Below are 26973 nucleotides of genomic sequence, written 5' to 3' on the forward strand. Positions count from 1 at the left end.
TTTTCTCATCACAATCCCTATGAGAACAGGGATTTTTTTTTTTAATCATCTTATAGAATGAGGAAAAAAAAATCTCAGAAGCCAACAATGCCATCATTTTACAGTGGAGGTACAGGATATTCAGAGAACAGACTCCTATTGCTAAAGAATCTCAATCAGAGCACAGCTGTAAACTTTAGCCTTGCCTAGCACCTGAACTGAGACAGTCAATGCCTTATTTGGTACAGCATCTGTTTGCCCAAGCCTCACCATATGCCACTGGAATTGAAGAGGAAGCAATCCTCCACAGGTCCAGAATCTGTTCCTTTAAATCTCCTGTGGGGGCACGCAGCCCACCTATCCCTCTGTATGAGATGTGCAGAATGCTTGTGAAGTTACAAACTCTGCCAATCCTAAAAATAATCTGATGTTTTTAAGAGTGCATGCATTGAAGAAATAGTCATCAAACAAAAAGGTTAGGAAAGAGTCTTGCATAACAAACATTACCAGGAGAGGTTTTTCATAAAAACATTTTTCAACTGCCAGATATGGACATAGTATTGATGTGGTTAAATAAGCCCTCTGCAGTGAATAATCTGGAAATGTGTTCTACAGGAGCGCTCTTCACAGACAGATGCCCACCACGCTGCTTCCAGCTTTCATTCGGTTTTCATCCATGGAGTTCCGGAGCACTTAAGTACCAGTTGCTAGGATTCATGCTGGGAATTCAGCATGTGGCACTGAGTTTACCTCTGACATCCCTCAAGAAAGGAGTCCTGAGGCCCAAAGACTGAGTGAGAAAACAGCAGGCAGCACGGCTGACTGGCTCCTCTGCTGGCCCAGGATACAGAGGCGGAGCTCTGATTTCTACACGTCCTGTCAAAGACATGCACATCTTTGAACGTACTTTGCATCTCTCTCAGAAGTATTTACCACAGAGATCTGGTGACATCTAGTATCAGGTTTATAAAGGAAGAAAAGGTATTTCTCAGTTCTGATTCATGATTATTTTGTATCTCAGTATATCATTTTCATTCCATGCAAATGTTAAACTAGGCAAGAAGGGAGAGGTGATCGAGGTTGTCATCAGCCCTCTTTTGCAATGAGGGTGCTAGCTGCAGGTGGGAAGAAGTAGCTGCAGAGGTGAATCATGAATCGGACATGGGGAGCGTGAGGACTGTCTAGGAGGACAGTAAGCAGTGCCATCCTCCAACTCCTCCCTCGTGCCTCAAGGACCTCACTGCCACTCATTCCTGCCAGACCTCCTGACCTCCCGTCTACTCACACTGCCTGGTCATACATGACAGCAAATACACATCAGCAGAAAAGAGGAATAAAATGAGCGGGAAGGAAATTGTGTTCTTGACATGACCTTGAAAGGAACGTAACATCTTAGAGTAATGACAGCTGCTGAAATAGTTAAATCACAGAATATTTGTTATTTAAAAGAATAAAAGTTTATATCTTGTTCACTCAAAGTTCGGTTGGCAGGGGAGTGAGGCTGGGGGACTCTGAACTATGCAGTCATTTAGGAATTCCAACTGATGGAGAACCTGTCAGCGTTCACGTGTAGCTTCCAAGTTACATGGATACTGACCTTTTAGTTCCTTGAAAGAAGCCAAATGCCTTTCTGACTGAAGGTTTTGCAAAATAGTACTTTCCATGTAGAGGGTTTTTATGTTTTTCTTTTTATCACCAAATATATTTTCTTATAAAAAAGCAGCTGATGCATGTGACTCCTACGCACTTGCGCTCAAAGTCCATTACCCAGCTTCTGGAAGAGGCGATGTATGGAGGCACTGGGTTTTCTCCCTAGTACACTATTGACAGAGAAACCTTTAGAAGTCATGGCTTAATGGCTTTGTCATTTGTCTCCTGCACCTATTATTAAATCCCAAGGTTTAGGCCACCAGGGATCAGCAAATATGCAGAGAACAAAACACAGGTTTAGAATTCACTTATAGCTTAGGATTCAGGTTTTCTCATCATTTTTGACTGCTACAGATTTTCCAATTAACTAAGATACACATTTACAAATATAGTTTACTATTTTATTTAAAACCAACCCTGAATCAATTCCACTACCCCCACCCCACCACAGTACTAGGGATTGAACCTAGGGATACACCACCAATGAGCTAGATCTCTAGCCCTTTTTATTTTCTATTTTGAGACACAGTGTCACTAAGTTGCTGAGTCTGGCCTGGAACTTGCAATTCTCCTACCTCAGTCTGCTGAGTTGCTGGAATTATAGGTGTGTACTACGTGTCCAGCTATACCACTATTGACCAGAAACAAAAGTTCCTGTAGGGTGCCTATAACTACCCCTCTTCAGTTAGCTGCTCCTATTAATCATTTAGTGTCTGAGCTTAAAATGTCACTTGCTCTGAAAAGTTTTCCTTGATCCTCATTCCTCAATCTAAATTAGCTTATACTATTTTCTCTTGTGATAACTTTCTCTTTCCTTTTGTAACCTTTATCACAACTTGTAATTATACATTATTTTTATATTATTTGTCTCTTATTATTCTGTAAACTTCAGGAGGACAGGAATCTTTCTTCTTGTGATTATTACTAAACAGAACGCCTACTACAATGCTAGGACATAATAAATGTGAAATATTTATTAAGTCAAGGAATGAATGAATGCCAATTTAATATGACCACAGTGTGATTTACTGATAAATCATAAGTAACTAATAAATACTAGTAATATTAAGCAACTTTTAAACTCTACCTTTGAAAACTATGAAGTTGTGTATAAGATTAATATTTCTTAAAAACAGTGAGTATGGAATGAGACAGATATCATTACCCTATGTTCATGTATGATTACATGAATGGTGTGAATCTACATCATGCACAACCATAGAAAAGAAAAGTTGTACCTCATTTGTGTACAATGAATCAAAATGCAGTCTGTAAAAATAAAGGTAAAAAAAAATAGTGAGTATAGCTGGGCGTGGTGGCACATACCTGTAATCCCAGCAGCTCAGGAGGCTGAGACAGGAGGATTGAGAGTTCAAAGTCAGCCTCAGCAAAAGTGAGCCACTAAGCAACTCAGTGAGATCTTGTTTCTAAATAAAATGTAAAAAATCAGGCTAGGGATGTAGCTCAGTGATCAAGTGCCCCAAGTTCAATCCCCAGTACCCTCTAACCCCCACAAAAAAATAGTGAGTATAAAACAGGTGGTGAAGAAAAGAATCTGGAACCAAACTGCCTAGATTCAGACTTTGGCTTTGTGACATGTTAGCCAATTAGCCTTTGTTAGGGACTTAAAAGTTCTTTGCTAGTATTTGGATCATAAGATTGGGTCAGTGAGAGTACTTACTTCATGGTAATACCTCAATAATTAAACAATAAATAGTCCATTCCACAGAAGCATGATATAATTGTCATGCTATTACAAAGTTAACAGTAAACAATGCAGTGTCCCCAAATAAAAAATGGCAAGGTGCACAGAATCCTAAGGGAAAGGGAAAAACATGATCTCCTTCTGTAACACTCTCATAGCACTTGGTTCATTCGATCCATCACCAACTCTGGGAACAAAGCCTTAGGATCTGTTCTTGGGCTCAGTTCGTCCAGAATAGTTGAGAACACCAACCAAGGAGTTGAGATTAAGTTGTGGACCTTTGACAAAAACAAGTATCTCTGGGCATTACAGGCAAGTCTGTCTAATGCAGCAGCTTCCCTGACAAATGCAGTACTCATGGAATTTGTTTTCTAAAAGACAAAATACTAGAACTTTCCCACTATCTCGGGTCTTCTTTCTTCAACCACGTTTTTCTCTAAACACTGAGACTACATTCCATAATACCCTCTCCTGTGCTCACCCCCACCCCTCACTCTCCTATTCCAGGTCCTGGATTGGTCTAAAATAGTCATTAGAGTTTAGATCTTATCATATTTCACTAAGTAAAGGTCTGATTATTTTATAAAGAACAACATTTTACCTTTTTATCCAGATATAACATTAGTTTCTTTTTAGTCATCCTGAGATCATCTACCCATAGCCTTCCATTTAAAAAAAAAAAAAATCACTTTAAGGTAAGTTTAAGCACATTAACCTTAAAGAGAGCCTAAATTTAAGACAGGCATGGTGGTGCATACCTGTAATCTCCACTGCTCTGGAGGCTGAGGCAGGGGGATCACAAGTTAAAGGCCAATCTCAGCAACTTAGTGAGACTGTGTCTCAAAATAAAAAATAAATAAATAAAAAGGGCAGGGGATGAAACTCAGTGGTAAGCTCCCCTGGGTTCAATCCCCTCTATTGTAAAAAAATAAATAAATAAACAAGATGCAACCATTCTATCCCCTGGGGAAAAATGTGGGATATGTATTGGAAAAAACTACTGTTAAATTCAACTTTAACTTCCTATTGAAATAGGAATATGTGAATTTAAAGGTCAGCTGTTACTCTATCGTCTCAAGGAAATTAAATATTTTGGAAGATTCAGATTTATCTCTAAATCTTTGACTGCAATATTCTCATGTGTTACTGTCTTAAGAAGATGATGGTGTTCATTTTGGCAAAAGTATTTTTCTCTTCTGCATTGTCATAGGCTGGATGTTCTGTGTTGTCAGGGAATCTCGATTCAAGTATTACTAACGATTCATAAAATCTGCAGATTCTATTCTCAGGGAACCTGAACTGATACCAGGTTGTCTTGTGGAGTGTTTTTTGTCTGTTTAACTTGAAAAATAACAGCTGAGGGTAAAAGGATAATATGAAATAAAAAGTCTTAGTAAGTAAAAGTAAATTTTAAATGGCAAGGAAGTCTCCCTTTCCCCTGGCTCTCAGAAACTAAGGTACTATTCTTCATGTACTGAAACATAAACTTGCCATGCACACATGTGGCAGATTGTCACAGGAGTGGCTTCCAATCAATCCTGGTACCCATTTCCCTCCGGCAGTGCCCTCTCACACTGACTCTCAGCCACACACTTGGTTTTGGTGACTCAGATGCATTGTGGTTTCAGGTTTCCAAGAAGGCGGGACCCACTGCACGAACACTTGTCAAGCCATGCTGTGTCACGTTTGTCAGCATCTGAGTCACCAAAACCAACTGTGGTCATTCGAGATCTACATTAGTGGTCCTTTGACTTTATTAATTTGACATTCTACCCCATCTTAAAAGTCTGTGGCATATACATCTGTTTTTGAAATTTTCTTCAGTACTGGGGATTGAACCCCAGGGCATTCTACCACTGGGCTACATTTCTACACCGTTTTAATTTTTATTTTGAGTTCTTGCTAAATTGCCAAGATTGACCTTGAACTTGTGATGCTCTTGCTTCAGGCTCCCATGTAGCTGGGATTACATGTGTGTGCCACTGCACCTGGCTGGCATATTCATCTTTCTTTTTCTTCTTTATGCCCCCTCCCTTCCCTTCATTCCCCTTTGTCTAATCCAATAAACGTCTATACTTCCCCCCCATCCCTTACTGTGTGTTAGCATCCACGTATCAGAGAGAACATTCGGCCTTTGATATTTTGGGATTGGCTTATTTCACTTAGTATGATAGGCTCCAGTTCCATCCATTTACCAGCAAACGCCATAATTTCATTCTTCTTCATGGTGGTGTAATATTCAATAGTGTATATACACCACATTTTCTTTATCCATTCATCTGTTGAAGGGCATCTAGGTTGGTTCCATAGCTTAGCTATTGTGAATTGAGCTGCTATAAACATTGATCGGGCTGCATCATTATATGATGCTGATTTTAAGTCCTTTGGGTATCTACCAAAGAGTGGGATAGCTGGGTCAAATGGTGGTTCCATTCCAAGTTTTCTGAGGAATCTCCACACTGCTTTCCAGAGTGGCTGCACCAATTTGCAGTCCCACCAGCAATGTATGAAGGCACCTTTCCCCCCACATCCTCAACAACTTTTATTGTTACTTGTATTCTTGATAATTGTCATTCTGACTGGAGTGAAGTGGAATCTCAGTGTAATTTTAATTTACATTTCTCTGATTGGTAGAGATGTTGGACACTTTTTCATATATTTATTGACTGTTCATAGTTCTATGAAGTGCCTATTCAGTTCCTTTGCCCATTTATTGAGTGGGTTATTTGTTTTTTTTTTTTTTTTTTTTTTTTTTTTTTTTTTTTTTTTTTGGTGTTAAGTTTTTTGGGTTCTTTATAAATTCAGGAGATTAATGCTCTATCTGAGGTGCTTGTGGTAAAGATTTTTTCTCCCATTCTGTAGGCTCTCTCTTCATGTTGTTGTCTCATTTGCTGATAAGCATTTTAGTTTGAATCCATCCCATTTATTGATTCTTGATTTTACTTCTTGCACTTTTGAAATCTTGTTAAAGAAGTCAGTTCCTAAGCTGACATGGTGAAGATTTGGGCCGACTTTTTTCTTCTATTAGGTGCAGGGTCTCTGTTCTAGTGCCTAAGTCTTTGATTCACTTTGAGTTCTGTGTAGTGTGATTTCCAGTTTTTCCAGTACCATTTGTTGATGAGGCTATCTTTTTTCCAATGTATATTTATGCTGCCTTTGTCTAGTATGAGATAACTGGTTTGTCTCTGTGTCTTCTATTCTGTTCCACTGGTTTTCATGTCTGTTTTGGTACCAATACCATGCTGGTTTTGGTACTATAGCTCTGTAGCATACTTTTTTTTTTTTTTTTTTTTTTTTTTTTTTTTTTAGTGTAATGTATTTTAATAGCAAACTTACAGGACAGCACAGAAGACAGACAATTTTAAAAATAGGTACTTGCATGTAGGACAACTTAGAAAAGAATAGTGAATGGATGGAATCTACTGTATGATAAAAATGCTACAAACTCCATTTAGTTGCCATCAATAAGAAATTTACTTGTTTAAAAAAATACAAAAGTTGGCATTGTCCAGAAAAATTTAACAGTTTTATTTATAATTGTTATAAAGTTGAAGTGCTAAAACTTGTTCACTGAAACATTTTGACTTGCATTAATGCTTTACATCCCCACATTTATATTAAAAATTCACACACAAATGAAAGTGGAAAAACAGCTAATACCTGCTTTCTGTTCCCTATTTTTCCACTAGCAATCATATACTTTGGTACCTTTTGACCCCATGGGGGAAAAATATCTAACATTCAGAACTACCAACTACAGGAAGAGAAAAAAAATGTTTTTTTGAGAATGAAATGCTTCCCATCATAGTGAATTCTTAAGCATGTTTTCCAACTATGTGGCATGCTATGTGGAAGTCTTTTGGCATAATTGTTACATGTCTGGTGTAGATGGCACACAGGTTGGTGTCTTCAAAAAGGTCAATCAGATAGGTCTCACTTGCCTCCTCCAAAGCATTCTGGAATCGCAGATCTGTTCTGAAGTCCTAAGCAATTTCTCAAACCAGACACTGGAAGGAGATTTTGCCAATCAGAAGTTCAGTGGCCTTATGATAATGTCTAATTTCACAGAGTGCCACAGTACCAGGCCCATAAGGAGGAGGTTTCTTCACCCCTCCAGTAGAGGGCACACTCTTGCCAGTGGTTTTTGTAACCAGTTGTTTCCTGGATGCTTTACCACAGGTGGATCTGCAGGCAGTCTGCTTTGTACACACCATGGTAGAAAGACCTCCTTATTTGCCCCCGTCTCCTGCAGCTGGAGCTTGGCGAGGTAGAGGAGGCTCTGGTGTTGGAGGGTGATGGCGACACTGTAGTACAGTTTAGGGTCTGGTATTGTGATGCCTCTTGCTTCACTTTTCTTGCTAAGGATTGCTTTGGCTATTCCAGGCCTCTTATTTTTCCAAATGAATTTCATGAGTGCTTTTTCTATTTCTATGAAAAGTGTCATTGGCATTTTAATAGGAATTGCATTAAATCTGTGTAGCATTTTTGGTAGTATGGCCATTTTGACAATTGTAATTCTGCCGCTCTAAGAACATGGGAGACCTTTCCATTTTCTTTCTTTAGTGTTCTGTAGTTTTCATAGGCATATTCATCTTGATGTCAATTCTTTTGACATCATTATTTTTACTGTAGAAACTAAGAAGCAAATGAGACTTGAAAAAATTTTGTATTCAAAAATCACTGAATAATGATAATAATAAGTATGTAAAGATAAGAGAAGGCATCTGGTTACCCAGAACACCAAGTGAGAGAACTGACCAAGATCTTATCTGAGTCTTAAATGTCTATAAAAGTGAAAAATTCTCAAATTTATATTTTAGCTATACAAATTCACATTTTAGCTGCATAATATAATAAGACACCATCTTTTTTTTTTTTTTTTTTTTTTTTTTAAGACAGGATCTTGGTAGATTATCCAGGTTGGCCTCAAACTTGTGCTCCTGCCTCATTTTGCCAAGACCCTGGGATTACAGGTATGTGTTACCATGCCCAGTTCAAACACCATTCTTAGAAGCAGAGTTCAGCTGGGCATGATGGCACATGCCTGTAATCCCAGAGACTCACAAAGCTGAGGCAAGAGGATTGCAAGTTTGAGGCCAGTCTTGACAACTTAGTAAGACCCCAGTAATTGAGTGAAACCCAGTCTTAAAATAAAAAGGGCTGAAGATGTGGCTCAGTGATAAAGCACCCTGGATTCAATCCCCAGTATCCTCCCCACCACCACCCCCCAAAAACTGAATTGAAACCAATTTCATTTTTTATTTCACCTGTCTATAAAAAGAAACCCGGAATACCATTCAGTATAACACATGAGGATTTTTTTTCTTTTTATTTCCAGAAATATTTACAGGGAAAATTTAAAGCCCAATATTCTTCATGTCTTATGAACAGTATTTGTTAACTGAATATATATATAAACAAGTAGTAGATGAACTTCTTTGATTCATCCATATGCAAGGTGTTGGATCAGGCACAAGGCAACCGTGGGGACAAGGTAGAGTACAGTAATGAGGGGCTTATAATCAGGGAAAATGACTCAAAATAACTACAATAAGTAAACGCTAACCTATGCACTGCATGATGCGAAGTTTCTCGCCTCTGTTATCTTCACAGCAATCCCATCTTACAAGTACCATATTCTTTTCACAGGGGAAACGACTAAGGTACACTGAGTGTAAGAAACTTGCAAAGAGCTAACAAGTAGAGAAGCCAAGATCTGAATTCCAACAGCATAGCTTCTGAAACTACTAAGAAACGAACTATACCCAAGAGTGGTGTCTACTGGAGGAATAGTCAGAGTCAGAAGAAACAGACCGTTATTATTCTGACCTGGCTCTTAAAGGGTGAACAGGAGTTTGCTTGACCCTACGGCTATCATAAGGACTTGGTGAATCATTCGGCAAGTGCTTCACATACATACTTAACTTAATTACTTCTTACGACCTCCCTGGGCAGCTGCCATCACCTCATTTCTGGCGAGGAGCTCACACTCATGGAGATTCAGTGACTTTCTTGGGATCCCTCCGTCAGTAAGAACAGCAGCCAGAATTCAAACCTAGACCAGTGTGCCTCCAAAGCCTCTGCCTTCCCCAGGAACTCTGCAGAGGGCAAGTGTTCCCGGTAGCAGAGGTGGGATGCATGGCATCCTGGCATGAAGTAAAGGGAACTGTGCCCAGCTGAGGGGCACGGAGGATGCTGTGTGCAAAGGGAGTCGCAGCGTTCTCTGCGCCGAGGCATGGTACGACGAGGGGGTTTCCTGTAGACGATGCAGGTGCAGAAGCATAGAGGACACGAGAAGGACAGAAGGTGAAGCCACAGAGACAGAAGGTAAAACCAGTCCAGACCAGCAATGTTAGGGCCTGAACTTGAATTCTGAAGGTTCCAAGAGTCTACTATGTCAGACAATCTTCTACAAAATTTTTCCCTTGAGAGGGAAATGTCTGCTCTTTGACTCCTGAAACAATGACCATCCTAGAATTTGTTAAAATGCATTAGGAAAACAGTTACTCAGGGCCGGGGTGGAGCTCAGAGGTGCAGTGCTGGTCTAGTGTGCATGAGGCCCTGGGCTCCACCTCCAGCACCTCACACAGACACAAACACAGAAGTTCTAGTCAAGTGATTTCAGAAAACAAACTATGATCTTGTGTCTTACGTAGTATTCCAATTATGTTGTTAAAATCCTCATTCTATTATAATACAATACAGACTTTCTTCTACTACTGAAATGATAGTTATGCTATGACTTACTTGCACAATTCACTGTCGCTAGTAAAAGAAGGGACGAGGGAGGCTGTGGTTTATATAACGTATAAGACGACATAAAGGCTGAACTCTTAAGTTAACGTAACAAGACCACACTAGCACAGGGTACATGAGGTAAAACAGAGCTTTTAGCAAGCTAATATACATGCCAGAGGAAAGTCCTTGCCAACCAAGTGGGTTGATGGAAGTGCAGGGTGTTGTGGGGGGTGGAGAGAGATCTTTTAGATAATCTGAGTTTTTAGGAGAAATGGTATAACTTGGGCATGCTGACAAAAACAGGGAACTGCCATGTGTTAGCAGGTGTTGGAGATACAGCTCAGATTCACGTTCAGAAGACGAGAGCGTTTTCTGAGAGACTGACAAGAAATTGTGTCCAGCTGACTACGAGAAGAACAAGGTTATGGGTAAACTGAGTCCCCTCCCAAATAAACCCGTTGAAGCTCTAACTCCCCCGTACTTCAGAATATACCTATTTGAAGACAAGGCCTTTAAAGAGATAAGTAAATTAAAATAGAGTCATTAGGTTGGGCCATAATTTGACTTGTGTCCTTACAATAAGAGTTTAGGACACAGAACTCACGGGCAGAAGGTAGCGGTCTGAAAGTCGAGGGGCCTCAGAAAAGCCAACTGCCAAAACTTGACTCGCAGACGCCAGTCTCCAGAACAGTAGGCAACAAGTTTCCACTGTTTAAGCTTCCGAGTTGTGTGGTTCCTGTTATGGCCCCTCTAGCAACTACAGCCTCGAAGCTGGTGGTTCACGTGAGGAACAGAAAGTGCTGCCTGTTGAAGCAGCAGCTCTGTGAAAAGCGTCAGCTTCAGCTCTTGGGATAAAAGTAGTAAGAGCCCGGGCAAGGCAGCCACCCAAGGAAAAGGGTCGTGGAATCAAACAGGCTGGACCACACTGATCAACGTGTTGCGCCTGTGCCAAGTTGGGGGGCGGGAGCTTCCCTTAGCTTCAACCACACCACCTCCTCATGTGGACTGTATTCCAAGATTCCTTCAAATTGTAATAATCAAAAAAATAAAAAGTAAGTATTTGAAAGAGACCGTGTAGATCACATATGATGATTTACTTTTTCCACAGAAGAGAAAAGGCCAGACAGGGGGAGAAAGAAAACGACCCCCTCCTCTGAAGGTGGCAGGACAGAAAGTCCCCAGGCAGAGAACCCGCCAGGAAAAAAGTCAGCCCGTTAAGAACAGCCATGAATGACAGTGAGGAGTACAACTCTTCCTCAGTGGTGTGCACTTCAGTGGGATCTCAGAAAGCTAACAAACAACAGTTGGAGATGTGTAAATAAACTTAAAACTTTCACTATCTTTCTCGGTTGCTATGCTCACTTACAAGTTTTTTCCACCATTTTAAACAAAAATTTTTCATGGGGTCGGGGGAAAGTAGGGAGGAAAGAGGAGAGAAAAAGGCACAACAGCAGAATCAGTAGCTTCTCCAGAGTACCAGGTTTAGTTCTTTGCTGACTCAATGCTAAGTGGATGCAGGAGTTGGAGAAATGAGAATAGGAACGATAACTAAGTAGGTATGACGTCACTGTCCTTTGTATCTCAGAGGAGAGGCACTGGTACCTGAAAGAGCTGTGGTTAAGGGTTTGGAACAGAGATTATCCCTGACTTAGGATGGTTAAACTTCAAGGATTTTTCATTTTTACCAGGGCATCAAATCGGTATGTGTTAGCAAAAGCCATGCCTCGACTTTTGAATTTTGACTCTTGACTGTTTCCTGGTCACTGACACACGTTAGACAGCCACAGTGCAACTCCCAGACACCACGCCATCAGCAGCTGAGCAGCAACACGGCCCCGCACGGCACTGCTAGGCCCTAAAGTTCCGTAGCCAGTGATCAAGTTCACGTTGGACCTGATGATGTTTCCGGCTTATGATGGGCTTATCAGGAGGTCACGGCCTCCTACCGCGAAGAGCATCCTTTCTAAACACTGGGGAGACTCAGTGGCCCAGCCTTCCTATCTAAGTTCTTCTAGACACCTAAGACACTTACATTTATTTTTACTTCTACCTGAGAGAACAATATTGAATCATTTCCACTAGTCAGCAACAAGGGCACAGAGGAACCTTATTTCTTGTCTAAATCAGATTCCTAAACATGAACAATGAAGCATACTTAAAATATAATCTTAACATGAATAAATAAATAAATAAACTCAAAGGAATGTGGATCTCATTGTAAACAGTTGTGGGAAAATTATTTATTACTGCTGTTCCCAGTACTGAAGCTTTAACGTTATTCTCCTACACTGACTGATAAATATAAATCATACCAACTGGATAAAAGATAATTGTCAAAACTCTTCAGAAAGGTGTATAAAATGTAAAAACTCCCATTTAAGAGCATAACCATGAATCTTACTAAGTCTATGCAAGACTACTTGGAGTGAATTAGGTGCAGAGAAAAAAAGAACACACTAAAATTTTTGAAGAAAGAGAAAATACTAAGTGAGTAGCAACTCTGGTGTTCCTTTTTGACTCATATATAGAATAGTTTATGATGTAACACACAGTTCACCCAAGCTAATTTTAAAATGTCTACATGGCTTTCTTTTTAATGGACTGGCAGAAAATGACTGGCAGAAAGAAGTGGGTATAAAGGTAGAGATGAAATGGAAGAAGCAAAGAAAGGTGACCAATGTATCCCAGCTGGTTAGAAACAGCGCCAAAGCTGTTTCCTAAACCAGAGGGTACTGGGTCCCAGGAACCTGAAGCTGTGGCCAGTCCTCTCTGCTGGTGGTCAGCTGTATCAGAGCACAGCCAACACTTACGTGTTCCTTGCTCAGTGGAAGGAAATAAAGGCAAAGATATTAATATAGAAACTACTTCATCATGCGTTTGTTAATGATCACATCTCTGAATCCTACAGCACAACCAACATTTCCCGAGCAGCAGATTAGGACTCTGGACAAGTAGGCTTAATGACGTTTAAATACCTGAAGTGTGGCTACCCATCTACAGAGGTCTTTACAGGAAAGGAATGTGAAGTGCGTTTTCATCAAAATGAACCTTTTCAGTGGTGCACACAAGTGCTCACATTTTAGATGCATGGAGTCAACAAAAGCTTCTGTGTGGCTTCACTGCTAATTCAAAGAAAGCATCCATTTGGGAGAGTGCATCCTTGTTCACAGCCAGCAACAATGGCCAGTGATAAACAGCAAGCACCATGAAGAAGGAGAGGCAAACTGCTCTAAATATCAAAGTTCTTTGTAGTTTTGCTCTAGAGTGAAAGTTATTTTCAAATAAATTCAAATCCATGGTTATAAGTATAGATGGAGGTCTTGGAGGGGAAAAAAAGGAAAGTGTTGAAAAGGAATTTAGCACTATCCCATTAAAACCATCAACTGTGAAGGGTAAGATGGAATCGTCCGCATCCATTCTGGGAGAGTGGGAAATGGTTCAGCACTGTGAACAGGTAACTGAGCTGGAGCACAGCTTAGAATTTTCAGAGGCCAGCAGTTACCATAGCAACTGTGTGTCATTGGCAGCTACCTTTCTGGAATGGAGGAGGAAGACGCCAGGTTAGATTTGGCAATTTTCCACTAGGGCCCTCCTCATTCTCCCTACTTGCATAGCCTCTGCCATCTTTGTTTATTTCACTACCCACCCGCCCTTGTTCAGGGATTGAACCCAGAGGTGCTCCAGCACTCAGCCTCAGCCCTTTTTATTTTTTATTTTGAGACAGGGTCTTGCTCAGTTGCCCAGGCTGGTCCAGACTTGTCCATGGGTGCTTTCTCTCACACTTAGCCTCTCCCTGTAAGTCCACCACCTCTTAAACTTTCCAACTGCCAGTGTACACCACTGTGACGACAGCATGACAGCTCCCATCCTTCCCCAGTCACTGGAACCCCTCGCTGTCCAGACTCATGAGTTGCCGCAGGTGAGAATAGGGAAGCGGGAGGGGTAGGAACAACGGAATACAGGAGACATATTAGCTTTTTTTTTAAAAATATAAGCTCAAATATAAGCTCAAATCAATTCGATGGGTTGTGATTAGCTTTTTTGGTTTGGGAACTTTCTTGGGGTGAGAAGTTTGAAATGAAACACAACATAATACAGTAGAAAAGACTGCATCCGAGAGCCTCAAACCATGTGGCAGCCAATCTCTCCGGGAATGTAGGAGTGCACATATGCGCCTACCTATGGCTGAGGTCTGGAATGCAGAGGCAGTTTCAAATGTAGGTCTTGGTTTAAAAAACTCCGAACCTAGTGCGGTGGCCGATGTTCTAATCCTCGAATATAGAACTACTTGTTTCACCTCACAGCAGCCTCACAATCAACCACTCTACCATCATGTTATGAATTAAAATGGTATCCTGTGGGTAACATTTTAAATAGCTAAGAAAAAGGCACTCAACTTAGATAATACAAACACAAACAAAACCAACAAAAACCTATTCATACATTGTATAATTACTAAATTTTTAAAAAATTTTTAATTATCAAAATCCTATTTAAGCCTTTTAAAAAATACTCACATATACCTGGTCATGTCCAAATAAATTATACTGGTTGCACATAACACTTCCATTCCTGGAAGTATACTGGGTTCATAGTTTGACTTATTTTCTAATGTTTTGTTTGTTTCTGTATCTCCTAGATCTCATGTTTCTGGAATGTCAGTTATCAGCTACCTTATCTGAGAAATTACACAAATTATATTGAGAAAGATATCTTTCCTTATACCTTTCATGTTTTTGAATTGGTTGCCTGGGTTTTTTGTTCCCAATCACTTGTCAATCCTGTTAGATTTCCTAGAACACATCTAACTTTTCACTTTACCTGTATGTCTTAGTTCTCACTCTTTTATTCTTAGAAATGATGCTTTACTTTGGTAGATTTCTACAGCATCACCCCAATTCACAGTACTTCTCTCTGGCATCTCTGAAACAACCAGTGACTGAAGATCACCTTCAAACTTACCTTCTACAAAATTCAATCAAAGAGACTGTGGCCACTGCATCACACTTCCAAAGTCTACACCCAAATGTGGTTTAGGCTTAGATATCTGGCACAGTCAAATAAGTCATCAGGCTTGAAGGCTTTAAGGAGTCTCTATCTTCAAAGATCTTTCTTGATACGCTTGGGAAATGATCTTTTAGACTATAGGGTTCGTTTGAAAAATAAAATAACATTTTTTTCCCTGCTCAGTTATTTACTTTCAAAGCACTGAACCATGCTTTAACATTTGCACTGTATTTTAAAATAAGGTAAAATTAAAAACAAAGGTATTATACCATGAAAGTGGTGCAGTGGTTATGGTACCTAAGAGAAGTCTCTATCAATTACTTATTAAGCTCATGTAACTACGGTTTAAGTAATGAGCTTAAAAAACTGATGGCAACTCTTATGTTTTAGTTGCTCAGTTAAAAATCTGTGGTATCGCCTTGATTGTTCTTTTATTCTTATATCCACACTTAAGACATCATGAAATCTTGTTGATTTTCTTTCAAGATATACCCTGTTGAAAACCACCTTCATCTCCACTCCAAATCTACCTCCAGGATGGGCACCCTGATTCATCTGTCATCATCTGTCAATGGGATTACTGCCAAACACCCTATCTCATCTCCCTGCTTCTCTTGACTGTTCTTAACAAAATATCCATTGTGTTCCTCTGGAACCTCAGATAAATCCTATCACTCTTCCACTAAAACTCTGCAAGGCTCCCCACTTCAAAATGAAGACTAAGTCCTTATAATAATCACAATTTCTGTCTCCTTGTGAGCACTCTGACTTCCTCTTCTACTTCTCTGATTTTATCTATTTCACTACAGCTATATTGGCCTTCTTGCTATTCCTCAAACTCACCAGGCCTGAGTCAGCCTCAGGACCTTTGTACTGGCAGTTGTGTCTGCTTAGAATATTCTTCCCCCAGCACACCTCCAAACCCGTCTCCCATCTCATTCACCTTCTCAGCGAGGACTACACTGACTAACCAAGAACAGCCACAACTTTCCCTACTCCACCAATACAACCCTGATGTTTCCCTACTTTTTTCTTTTTTACAGTTATTTATCACCTTCCAAAGTATTAAACAAATTCACTTATTATGTTAATTATTTGGTGTCCATTTTCTCAAGGAAGAATATAAGATCCATAAGACAGTTTTGTCCATCTGTTTATGAAAATAATTTTTGTTAGGTTAAGAAGGTCCCTTAGTATATTTCAGGGGTATAGGAATCAATATTGGTAAACTGGTTCCAAGTCTTTTAAAAGTGTGCATTCTCACTTTAATACCACAACTTTCTAGATAAGAGTTTTTAATTTCAAATTACTTAGAAGATTTCTTTAGTTTTATCAGATATTTGACATGGACCAATGTATTCTGTAGACATTTGGCAGGTGTTGGATGGGAATGGGTAGATCAAGATTCAAACTTTCTAAGCCTAAAACAGGCTTTTCTTGCTTTGTCCTAAGAAGTCTTAAAACAGATGGCAAAAGAAAATATGAAGTCTGCTGCCATGGAAACCACTATCACAGCAGCCTTCTCTAGAGCCCCACCTATAAGATAAATGTTTGTCTTCCTATTGTTACAATCAGACAACTTTCACCATGAGTCTGATTAGAAGGTACAGCAACCACATACATACTGGCTGGATAAAAAGTCTTGAAAATTTAGCTCACGCACAACCTTAAAAATAGTCAAAACCCTGCAATATATAGAAAATGAGTTTTACATCATTTGCTATGTTATTTTGCATTCAAATTATACCTTCGTCATATAAAAATTCACGTGTCTTACTTTGATATTGCAAGCCTGCTCCATCAATCTTCTCGCATTTTCCTCTGCCCTGTATCTCTTTGGAAGCTGAACTCTGAAGAACTTTAAAGCACCTTCAAAATCAGCCTGTAGAAGATCTTCCTTTGAGGTCTGCAAAATAATCACCAAGAATTACCATTACATTTTAGACTGCATTTGGGACACATCCGTGACAAAAGGAATTTCTATTTTCCTGAATATACCTTTTTAGCTAAGATCTACAAAGTTCCAAAAGTTTTAGAAGATATTTATAATATTCAGTGGATATTGCTGAAGGTGACAAAATCACTATAACTTGTAGAAGCAATCTGAGAGTTAATTAATAAAATAAAGTTGGATTTACACTACCTGAAGATTATGATAGTGGATCCTGGCAAAGTTTACTAAGTTACAGCTCTGAGAATAAAATAAAAAAGGAAAAAGAATTATTGGACTAATCTGTCACTTTACCTTGATAAACATCTTAAGGGCAGGACTACAAATATGACTGAAGACATAGACAATGCCTTCAAAGCCCATTAGTTACATAAGAAACACCTAATCGGAAGATGGCTTTTCAACTAATGACAACAGCAGCAGAATAAATTATGGTCAACTATTGACCTTTTACAAAAACTGCTGCTTGCAAAATTAACTTGAATAAAAAAATAACCAGTTGGAAATACATATATTGGTGCTAATAATAAAAGACTTAAAGGAAACAAACAAGATGTTTATCTGGATAGCGATATCATAGGTTTTTCTTTTAAATATTTTGTTGTATTTTCTGCAGTAATGCTTTTGAAATAAATAATAAATGGTCTAATAAACAGCTATAAACAACCTTTGGTGAACATCCTGATACATACTATAGATTTGGGAGGAATGGTTACCCACAAGTAAACCAAAAAGAAATCAGATGCTTTAGAGTCAGTTCTTAATTGTCAAAAGCTGCAGTAATTAAAAGAAATGGTCCCTAGAAATCACAGATTTATATGCTAGTTAAAAATGCTAACTTTATTTAACTTCAGATACAAAGATGATTAACCTTAAAGACTGTATCAAAAAAGCATATAGGAAGTCTGATTTCTGTTCACAACAGGGCCCAAGGTTTTGTCATTGCCACCAGGTCCTAGTCACTGGCATCTCGTAGCTTGAGCCACTTCGGTAACCTCCTAACTCATCTCCCTCCTTTGGCTCTGGCTCCCCTCAATCTACTGTCCTTATTGCCAGTAAAACTCTTTCAGCTCACGTCACTCTTCTGGGTAAAGCCCTACAAAGGTTCCCAGTGTGTTCAGAACCCAATCCAAAGTCCTTCCCAGGGCCCACAGGCCTCCCACAGCCTGAAGTCCTGCCCTCCCTGCAGCACACCTGGAATCTCTCCTACCTCCCTGTCCTCAAGACGAGGCACTTGCTTTCTTTCCAGTTTTTGTGCACACATCAAGTTTATTCATAGCTGAACATTACTGTCCTGGCTGGTTCTTCTGCCTGGAGTACTTTTCTCCCAGATCTTTACAAGGAGAGCAACTTTTTGTCATCCAGATTTTGTCTCAAATGTAAGATGAATGGGGACTTAAATATTCCCTCCACCTCGCCACCCCTCACCAAGTCACTTTCCAGTTTTATAGCTGTCCTCTTCTCCCTCTCCTAAGGAAGTTTTTCTCTTCCCCCATTTCCTGTCTTGTTCACTGTTGCCTCCACAGCAAGGCCTCAAAATTAAAATCTGTTAAAGAATCAATGAATGAAGTCTACCTTCAACTCTTTTACTATATAAATATATACTAGTTTTCCTTCCTTTCTCCTCTGCCCCTTAAAGAAACACATAGAAGAATATACCAGCTAACACATCGGGCAGTTTCACATGGTCTTGGTTAGCCCACCTTTATGTTGGCAAATTAGTTGTCAAAAAACAGCTGGGGGCTGGGGTTCAGTGGCAGAGCACTTGCCTAGCACATAGAGGCACTGGGTTTGATCCTCAGCACCACATACAAAAATAAGCAAATTTTTTCGCCTCTGCTGTCCATCTACAATTACCAAAAACATTTAAATAAAATTTAAATAAAATTAAAAAACAAACAAAAAAAATCAGAGCTGGGCCAACAGTGACAGTGAAAAAAAAAATTCAGTACATCTCAGATTTATTTCCTTCCTCATAAATACTCCAATGTGATGGAGAGAAAGTTCATCATGGTTTGAACTCACCTTCATCTGGTTGGAAAAGGCAGCTACTGGAAAGCGCAATCTGAAAGAGCCCCCTAAGTGAAACAGGAGCTGCTGGGTTACTGGGAAGCACCCACCTACAGTTACACCGGACACAGCCATATCCCAGTCTTCCCTTTTCACAGGTAACACCACTTCTAATGATCAGTTCTCTACAATGGTTTGGAAAACTCAAGACGGGCTGCTCAGAGAACTGATGGGAAAGAAAAAAAAGGATGAGCCCTTTCCTGACTTCGCAAAGGCCTCTCAGGGCCTCATGGCATTACCCAAGTCTTCGCATTTTAAAAGCAGGAAAATCTTCAATCTCAAGTATTTGAGAATGACAAAAGTTAAGGTATATGAGCATATTTTGTGAACACCAAATAAATATGAGGGGTGATAGTCCAGTAAGTTATCTGTGCTGCTCAACTACTGATATTTTACTGGTGAAAAACAGTGCTCTCTCACCACTATCATAAAGAAGGCAGCACAGTTGTAACAACTCACTGTGAATGAAAACCACACGGGGTTCTGGAAGAATCTACAGTCCTGCTTGTGCACTGATGGGCTGTCTCCTCCTAGATCCTACCTTTAAGAGACTTCCTAATCATGAAGTATTACCTCAAATGCCTTTGCAATACCATAAGCAGATTATAAGCTTATAGGGATAACTCTCCACTTTTCTGACAACTGTATCTAAGAGGTTTTCCCTTCTACAATTGAAGGATAGATACTCCTTGCTCTGCAAAGATTTGGGTACTTTGCGAAGGACTTATCAGAAAGTAGTAGTTTGGGTATTTTCTTTTTTTTTTTTTCCCCCTTTGGTGTTCTGGGAAGTGAACCTAGAGCCTCCCTCAAATACCCTCCCTGCCCCTCTTAAGACATTTTTTTTTTAAGTTATGATTCACATGTGTGTGTCTATATGGAGGGTCACACATTTTCTTTCCAGACTACATATGCAGGTCCCCCCAAAGGAAATTTTTTTTTTTTTTTTTTGCGGTTCTGGGGATCGAACCCAGGGACTTGTGCTTGCGCGACCCAAGCACTCTACCGACTGAGCTATCTCCCCAGCCCTTGGAGAATATTTTTTGAAAAGTTTAATGTAAGGTGTCACCACCTAGAAAAAAATGAACTTTTTTTTACATTACTTGTCCTTTTCTTGCCTCATGCTTCTACACACATCATATGTATTTAATAAAATTGGAATCATACTGAACATATTACTATTTATTAAATATATATGCTTCACAAATATCAAGCATTAATATAATAGTAGTATAAAATATAAGTACCAGTGCTTTCTACGAAAATAAAACATGGCTTCAACCAGGCTACCAGTTCTCATGAATACTAATTATTAATAAGCTGGCTATGGAGATGATAACTTAATGGGTATAGTTACCTTTAATAATTGTCTGATACTAATCTTCTGACAATGAAAAGAAGTTTAAATATGATTTTGTGATTATAACACAACCCAAGCTTTAAAAAGGTTCCCCTAACAAGGCACTCTAATACTTTCAAGAATCTAAGAATCAAACCAAGTACCCTAAAGAGACTGTGCTGACTCCTGGATTATCTTTATATATCTCTACTCACTACACAGAATTCCATCAGTTTACACTGATGTAAACTGGAAAGGGTTCTTCAACTGGGAATTTCTTAGGAGATATAATGTCTTCAGAATAGCAAGGAAGAATGAAATAGTGAAAGCACAACTATTTTCATGACATTATTTATTAAGTAATGTTAGCCAGAAGACAACATAGACAAGAATTAGGGATATGTGAATAAGTGAAGGCATATTTTACTCCTTGTAAAATAAAGAATTCCCCCATCTGTTAAATAAGAACTGATAAAGGATTACCTGTGAAAATTAGTCTCAACCAACCTTTTGGGAACTTACCTTTTGTTCCCAAAACTTTCTAACAAATCCTTTCAAATGATCTGAAATGTTTACCAATTGCATCTTCAATTGAATTGGATTCGTTCATTTGAATACAATTATATAAAAAGATTACCTTCACATTTAAAGGCATTCAAACAAGTCCAACCATTTTTTTAAATACAGGGAATTGAACCCGGAGACTGTGCATGCTAGGCAAGCACTCTTACTACTAAACTACAACCCCATCCTTAAACAAGTCCTACCTTCTATTACCTTTATTTCCTTTCAAGAAGGTAGGAAGAAACACCCAGAGGGAAAAGATGTCAATCTAAGTATCCTCTGCACTTCTGTCAGCAAAATGAATTACGCACGCAACCTGGCACACAACAGATATCAACACAAATGTGCTCCATAAATTCATAAAGCCTCTACTTCAAGCAAGAAAAAGCCAAAATTTATATAACATATGTCAGTGAGTAGATTTAGGGCTTATTTTGAGATGAAAAATAATTTTTGGATTTTGAGGGGCACCTCTGTATTTGGCTCAACTTCTTTTAAAAGTTGTAATCTCTCTTCAGCAAGTGATCCTTATGGTTGTGAGCAACAGAGATAAAAAAGGGGAGACACTCTCTCCTATATTCTTTCACTTCTGCTTAAAATTAATGTTTTAAGAAAATTCACAAATTAAAATTAGGATGCAATTTAACAGCAAAAGAAATCTGATCAAAATGAAACCTTACAATGCTACTGAAGGGGCAGCTAGAGAGAGAGAGAGAGAGAGAGAGAGAGAGAGAGAGAGAGAGAGAGAGAGAGAGAGAGAGAGAGAGAGTGTGTGTGTGTGTGTGTGTTTATTAACCCTGGGAGTCCTTCAGACTCACTGTGGAAAGTGCCCCAAGTGTTAGTATTGAAACTATCGCTGACATTAGTTTTAACATATAATTACCAGTAATAACTTCTTATGTCGTATATAGCAAAAAGAAAAATTCCAGGGGTCAGGGACAAAATTTTAAACATGAACAGAGTAAAAGCTTTCCTTCTTTTTCCAAATCTCACACACTTACAGAGAATGTACTCTGGTATATGCCACTGCTGATACCATTTTAATGTGTCTTTCTCACTGAAAAATTCAGTGCAAAAATATCACATTTTAAAGCAACTTTGTTTTTTTTTTAAAGAAGCATGGTTCTCACATCTGAGTCCATTCCAAACTTCTCACTATTCTTGGACTATAAATCTTTCTTTAAGGGCCTCTAATGGGTAGTAAATTGTAGGTTTGAATTTTCTTAAGGAATTATTTTAAAAAACATGTAAGTGTGGTTCTCTTCCACACCTGCACTACATTTACCCCAAATGACTTTCTTTTCCTTCAGGACTTCTATTTATCAAAAAAATATTTTTGGAGGTCTGAGAGTCATCTGGAAGCAGAGTCTTTAGAAGAGGGAGACATTACTAGTCAGTATGTTGGACATTTGTAGCTCATTCTTTGATGTTTTAATTTCGCTAAAACGAGTATCTGGTGAATCAACACATGAAACTGATGACTTTCGGTTGTATCTAAAACACAGTACTTGTCCTGATTTACTAAAGGAAATGAGTTCTTTACTGGTTGCAGCTTTGAAGGGCAAGAAGTAAACCCTGCAAATGTGCATCTTCTATTGAGTCAGGGGCCTCTTTCTAAACAGGAGTTATATAAGCTAGTGTTCTAGTAGTCTGATGGTCCCTCTGGGAACCAGGGAACAATAACTAGAGCTCAGAGTCCAAATCGACAACATCATCTTAATAAAATGTCGTTTACCGGATTGTCTTTTTTAAAAATATTAACTTGTCTTTTAAAGAAAAGCTTTACTGGCATTTTTAAAGTAAAATTTTTAAAGTAAAATATGTGTGCTCATTTTACCCAGTTACATTCATGTTGAAAACAAGGTTAAAAATGCTCACATGCGTCTTAAACTTCAGCGCTTAGTCTCGTGACTGGATGGAAAGGCGGCAGCACCACACGTGCAGTATTCCTCTCAGGACGGCCCTGGGCAGATTGGCACTGACCAACACCACCAGGCTGGGCAACTCTGGGTCCTTCGGACACACGTGTCAAACTCGAGCAGTTATTCATTGGACAGCAGATCCCAATTTATAGCCACATTGCTAATTAAAGGGCATATGACTTCTCAAAATGTTGACTACCCTGGTTCCATAACCCTTCAGGTATAACTGTGTATAACAAGGCCAGAGATTTCCATGGGGCCTCCCAGGCCACTCAGCATATGCTTTTCACACGTAGTGAAGTGGCTCTGAAGGCCGAGAGTACAAAAGAACCTGAGGGATGCACTACCTCTGATGCCTAATTTGGCAGCCAGACTTGGCACATTCACAACTTGCAGATACAGAGGACCTCCCAGAGACCTCAGCCTGGGAACCCAACTCCTGTAGATTTCACTGCTGACTTTTTTTTTAAACTAGACGTAGTTTAAATTCATATCCAATGCAGATTTAAGTATGAGAGATATTTTTAGTTATCAATTTATGTTTTCCTTCAAAACACTGAAAATGTAAATGCCAAAGAGAAACAGCACTAGATGATTGAAAGTCACCAGCAGAAGCCCTTGAGTCACAAAGTTAAGCAGTCTTTAAGATATGGAAATACATTACACCAAGCCTGATTCCTCAGAGATGCAGAGAATTTGTTGAAATGTACCTTAGCACTTCATAGTGTCAAAATTCCTGAAATAAAATGCTTATTTCACTTAAAAAAAAAAAAAAAAAGAAAAACAACTCCCTGATAGAATCATGACTCTTCAGTTTTCCCCTTTACTAATAAAAAAATGTGACTCAGGGAAGTAGTGACTTCACTGAGGCATCAAAACATATGTATTCAGCTTTCAAAAATTCCTTCCTTAAATGGAAAAGGAACTATATTTCTCCAAGATAACATCCCTGAAATTGCATGCTGGCCATTGCATCTAACTTCATCTGGCAATGATCAACAGACTTTCTTTAGGGTGGGAAATTACTTACATAAATGGCCACCTATGTGTCTGTTACAATTCAACAGAAGAGGTTATATTAACATTTATACATGAAGCCTGAGTTAATAGTTGTAAAGAGAAGTGTAAGCAGAGATCAACTATACTGGAGGAAGATACGTGTGCGTAAGAGTTAAATTCAGTCAAGTAAATACCGTACTGAAGAGCCTTGAATCTGAGAACCATAATAAGGGAACACTCTGGAAGGGCATTAAACTCCATTCTGTAAAACAGACAAAGCTAAACTATTCTCATTCAACTACCAAATAATGGCATAGGACTACTGCAGACCGATTACATTACAGAACAGTTGCTAGGTATAGTTCTGAAACCACTAAAGAGAAGCCCTGCAACAGCGATTGTGGGTATTTAATTTTAACCCTTGATAGAACCTGAGGAAGGGTGATTTTGTTCGAGAAATAAATAACAAGCAAGCCTGACTTCCCAGACTCAAAGCACAGTCTTAGCAGCTTTCGGCTGCTTTACAAATACACAGTTCAGTCATTCCAGGAGAGAAACCTATGATTTCCTACCCAAGGATTCCTAGGTAGTAAAATTCCCTACCAAGGGGGGGGGGGGGAATCAGATTGGCAACCAAATGGGAAGGTTAGAAAGCAAGCCACACAGAGTCTAGATGTGTGACTATGTCTGTTGTAAAATTTAACCCTTTGAAGACATAAATAACAGAACGCCTATAGCAACACTTGGGGATTCTGCTCTATTGCTGAGCCTCGTCAGTCAGAAAATCAGTTTTTTGCTTCCACAGAGATAACGCCACTAATGTGACCCTGGGCTCTGAGAAGAGAGCCATGGTTTCCTCTAGCCAATTAAGGAGTGGCATGAACCAGGCTCCAAAGGAGCAGCACAGCAGTGGCCACTGAGCCCTTCCTTCTCAGTAGAAAGGGGAGAAGGGGAGGAAGGCAGGAGATCACAAGCCTCCTCCAGGGAAACATTCTCACAGAAGACAGCAGATTCTCTACAAATGAAGTTCAATGGAAAACAGTCTCACCGCCAGAAGCCGAGGCACAAACAGCCGATGCCCCATCCCCAGAAGTTCCAGCACCCGACACGCATACTCATTCACCAGCTTGCTCCTCTCGTCGTGCATGTCCTGGGACTTTTTGACAGGAGGGGTGAGCTTCGCAGCCGGGGCTGGGCAGGGCACCCCTTCTTCCATGAGCAGTAAGTAGGTATCCAGAATGAGAAAGCTGGGTCTCTTATCCACAATCTTAAGAACTGCGGCGGGAGGGGAGCCAGGCTGATGTCTCCCCAGGAGGATGCACAGGACAGTGTGTGGTGGGAATTGTCAGCTAATGTCTCCCCAAGAAAAACATCTTGGCTAAATGATCCACTGTGCAAGAGCCCCAAAGTAGACTAAAAATGAAAATGAAATAAATGCTGATCTAAATCAAAAATGGCAAAAGCAACCAAATGCAAGAAAATGGCCAAGAGTGATGCAGGAGTTCAGACACACGTGTGAAAGCGGACAAGCTGCTTAGAAGGATCTGGCACGTTCCAGCGTGTGTGTGTGCTATGTGTGCGTGTGAGAAAGAAAGCGCGTGTGTGTCTCTCTCTGCGTGTGTCTGCGTGTGAGGACAGGAAGCCAGGGCAGTTGTGAAGCTGCAAGGAGAAAAGGATGAGCTCATTGCAATCCTTGATTCGTGACAAGCAGAGCTGCTGCCTTTGCTGCTGCCGCTACTGCTGCGCTGCCTCTCGCTGTGAATCAGTAATGAAGGGGTAGGAAAGGAAGGGGAGGGAAGAGAGGAGGAAGGTGAATGAGCATGCAGAGTGTGTCTCAAGGGAGAATGCTGTAATAAGAAGCCAATGGCGAGCTGTTGGACAGATGCGCTTCCCCAGCTCCGTCCACCTTCAATCAGTGTTAGTCTGACAGCTTATGCTGTTGAATCCTAAGCCCACAGACCAATGAACTAGCTTCTCCTAACATGTAATGCTCACAGAAAAACCAGAAAGCCAGCCATCTAAAAGACTGACCCTATTCACTCTGGCTTTCTAACAAGGAGAACAGATAAAAGTCTGATCTTATTCTGTGTATTTAAAGTGGGAAGCTCAAATCCATGCTGTATCACTGGAATTTACAGAAGAGCAGCTAGGGTAGAATGACAGTATGAACAGACCAGCAAGGACCCAGCATCCAAGTGACACACCCTCAAGCTGAAGTGTTTATGCAATAATAATGACTTTTTGCAGTGCCAGGATGTACAAAAGCACTCCAGCATGCTGGGAAGGCAGGACAAAATTAAAAAGCAAGATTTTTATACACATATGATATGATAAAACATATAAACATACAATATAATATTAAGAGTAGACATATAAGAAACTACTGAAGTTGAAAGATTCTCAAAGCAAAAATAACTTTCTAATGCCACGGACCCTGATAAACAGTAGTTTAAAACACTTGATATTCTCTGGTCAAGTTAATCCTTTCCTAGTAATGCTGCTAAAATCGGGAATTAAATGTAGCTTAACATTTTACAATCTTTATGCTAAAGTGTTATAATGAGATCTCTGATGTTATAACAAGTTGTAGCCAATTAAAGGCAAAAGGACAAGATGATCTTTAGGGACAGTCTCTGAACTTCATCTGAGTCACAGAGTACTTCACATTTTTGGCATCTTGGTTCTGAAATTTGTAACTGTTCTCATAAACACCAAACCAGTATATTCATGCAAATTATAGCATGATACAAGAAGTAATGGGAGAAGAGTCCAGAGCAAGTTATTTCTGAGTCTTAGTTTTCTAATCTGACAAATAAATATAAATATAAATTTATATTTATATTATTATTTATAAATCTTTATAAATAATTTATAATATAAATTTATAATAATTATAAATAATATAATATAATTTTTATATATAATATAATTTATAATAATTTATAATTATTTATAAATCTTCAAGTAACTAAATAAACACAGATTTATTGATGTATCTCTATAATCTTAGTGCAAGATATACATTAATTATGGGACTAGGATTAAAGAGAAA

At 39.4% G+C, this 26973-nt stretch overlaps 1 protein-coding gene across 8 annotated transcripts in view; it reads right to left on the reverse strand.

Moving 5' to 3' along the window:
* RABGAP1L (RAB GTPase activating protein 1 like) overlaps positions 1-26973 on the reverse strand; it is a 683255-nt gene that overhangs the window by 111182 nt on the left and 545100 nt on the right. For 7 of the 8 annotated variants that reach the window (XM_079106395.1, XM_079106392.1, XM_079106391.1 and 4 more), the window contains one exon: positions 16857-16985. In XM_079106395.1, coding sequence (XP_078962521.1) covers positions 16857-16985 — 129 coding nt within the window. Of the gene's footprint in view, positions 1-16856; positions 16986-24969; positions 25909-26973 lie in introns of those variants that run through there. The other variant, XM_079106396.1, reaches the window with a different exon arrangement.

Source organism: Sciurus vulgaris (assembly GCF_902686455.1).
Source record: "Sciurus vulgaris genome assembly, chromosome: 12".
Lineage (NCBI taxonomy): Eukaryota > Metazoa > Chordata > Mammalia > Rodentia > Sciuridae > Sciurus > Sciurus vulgaris.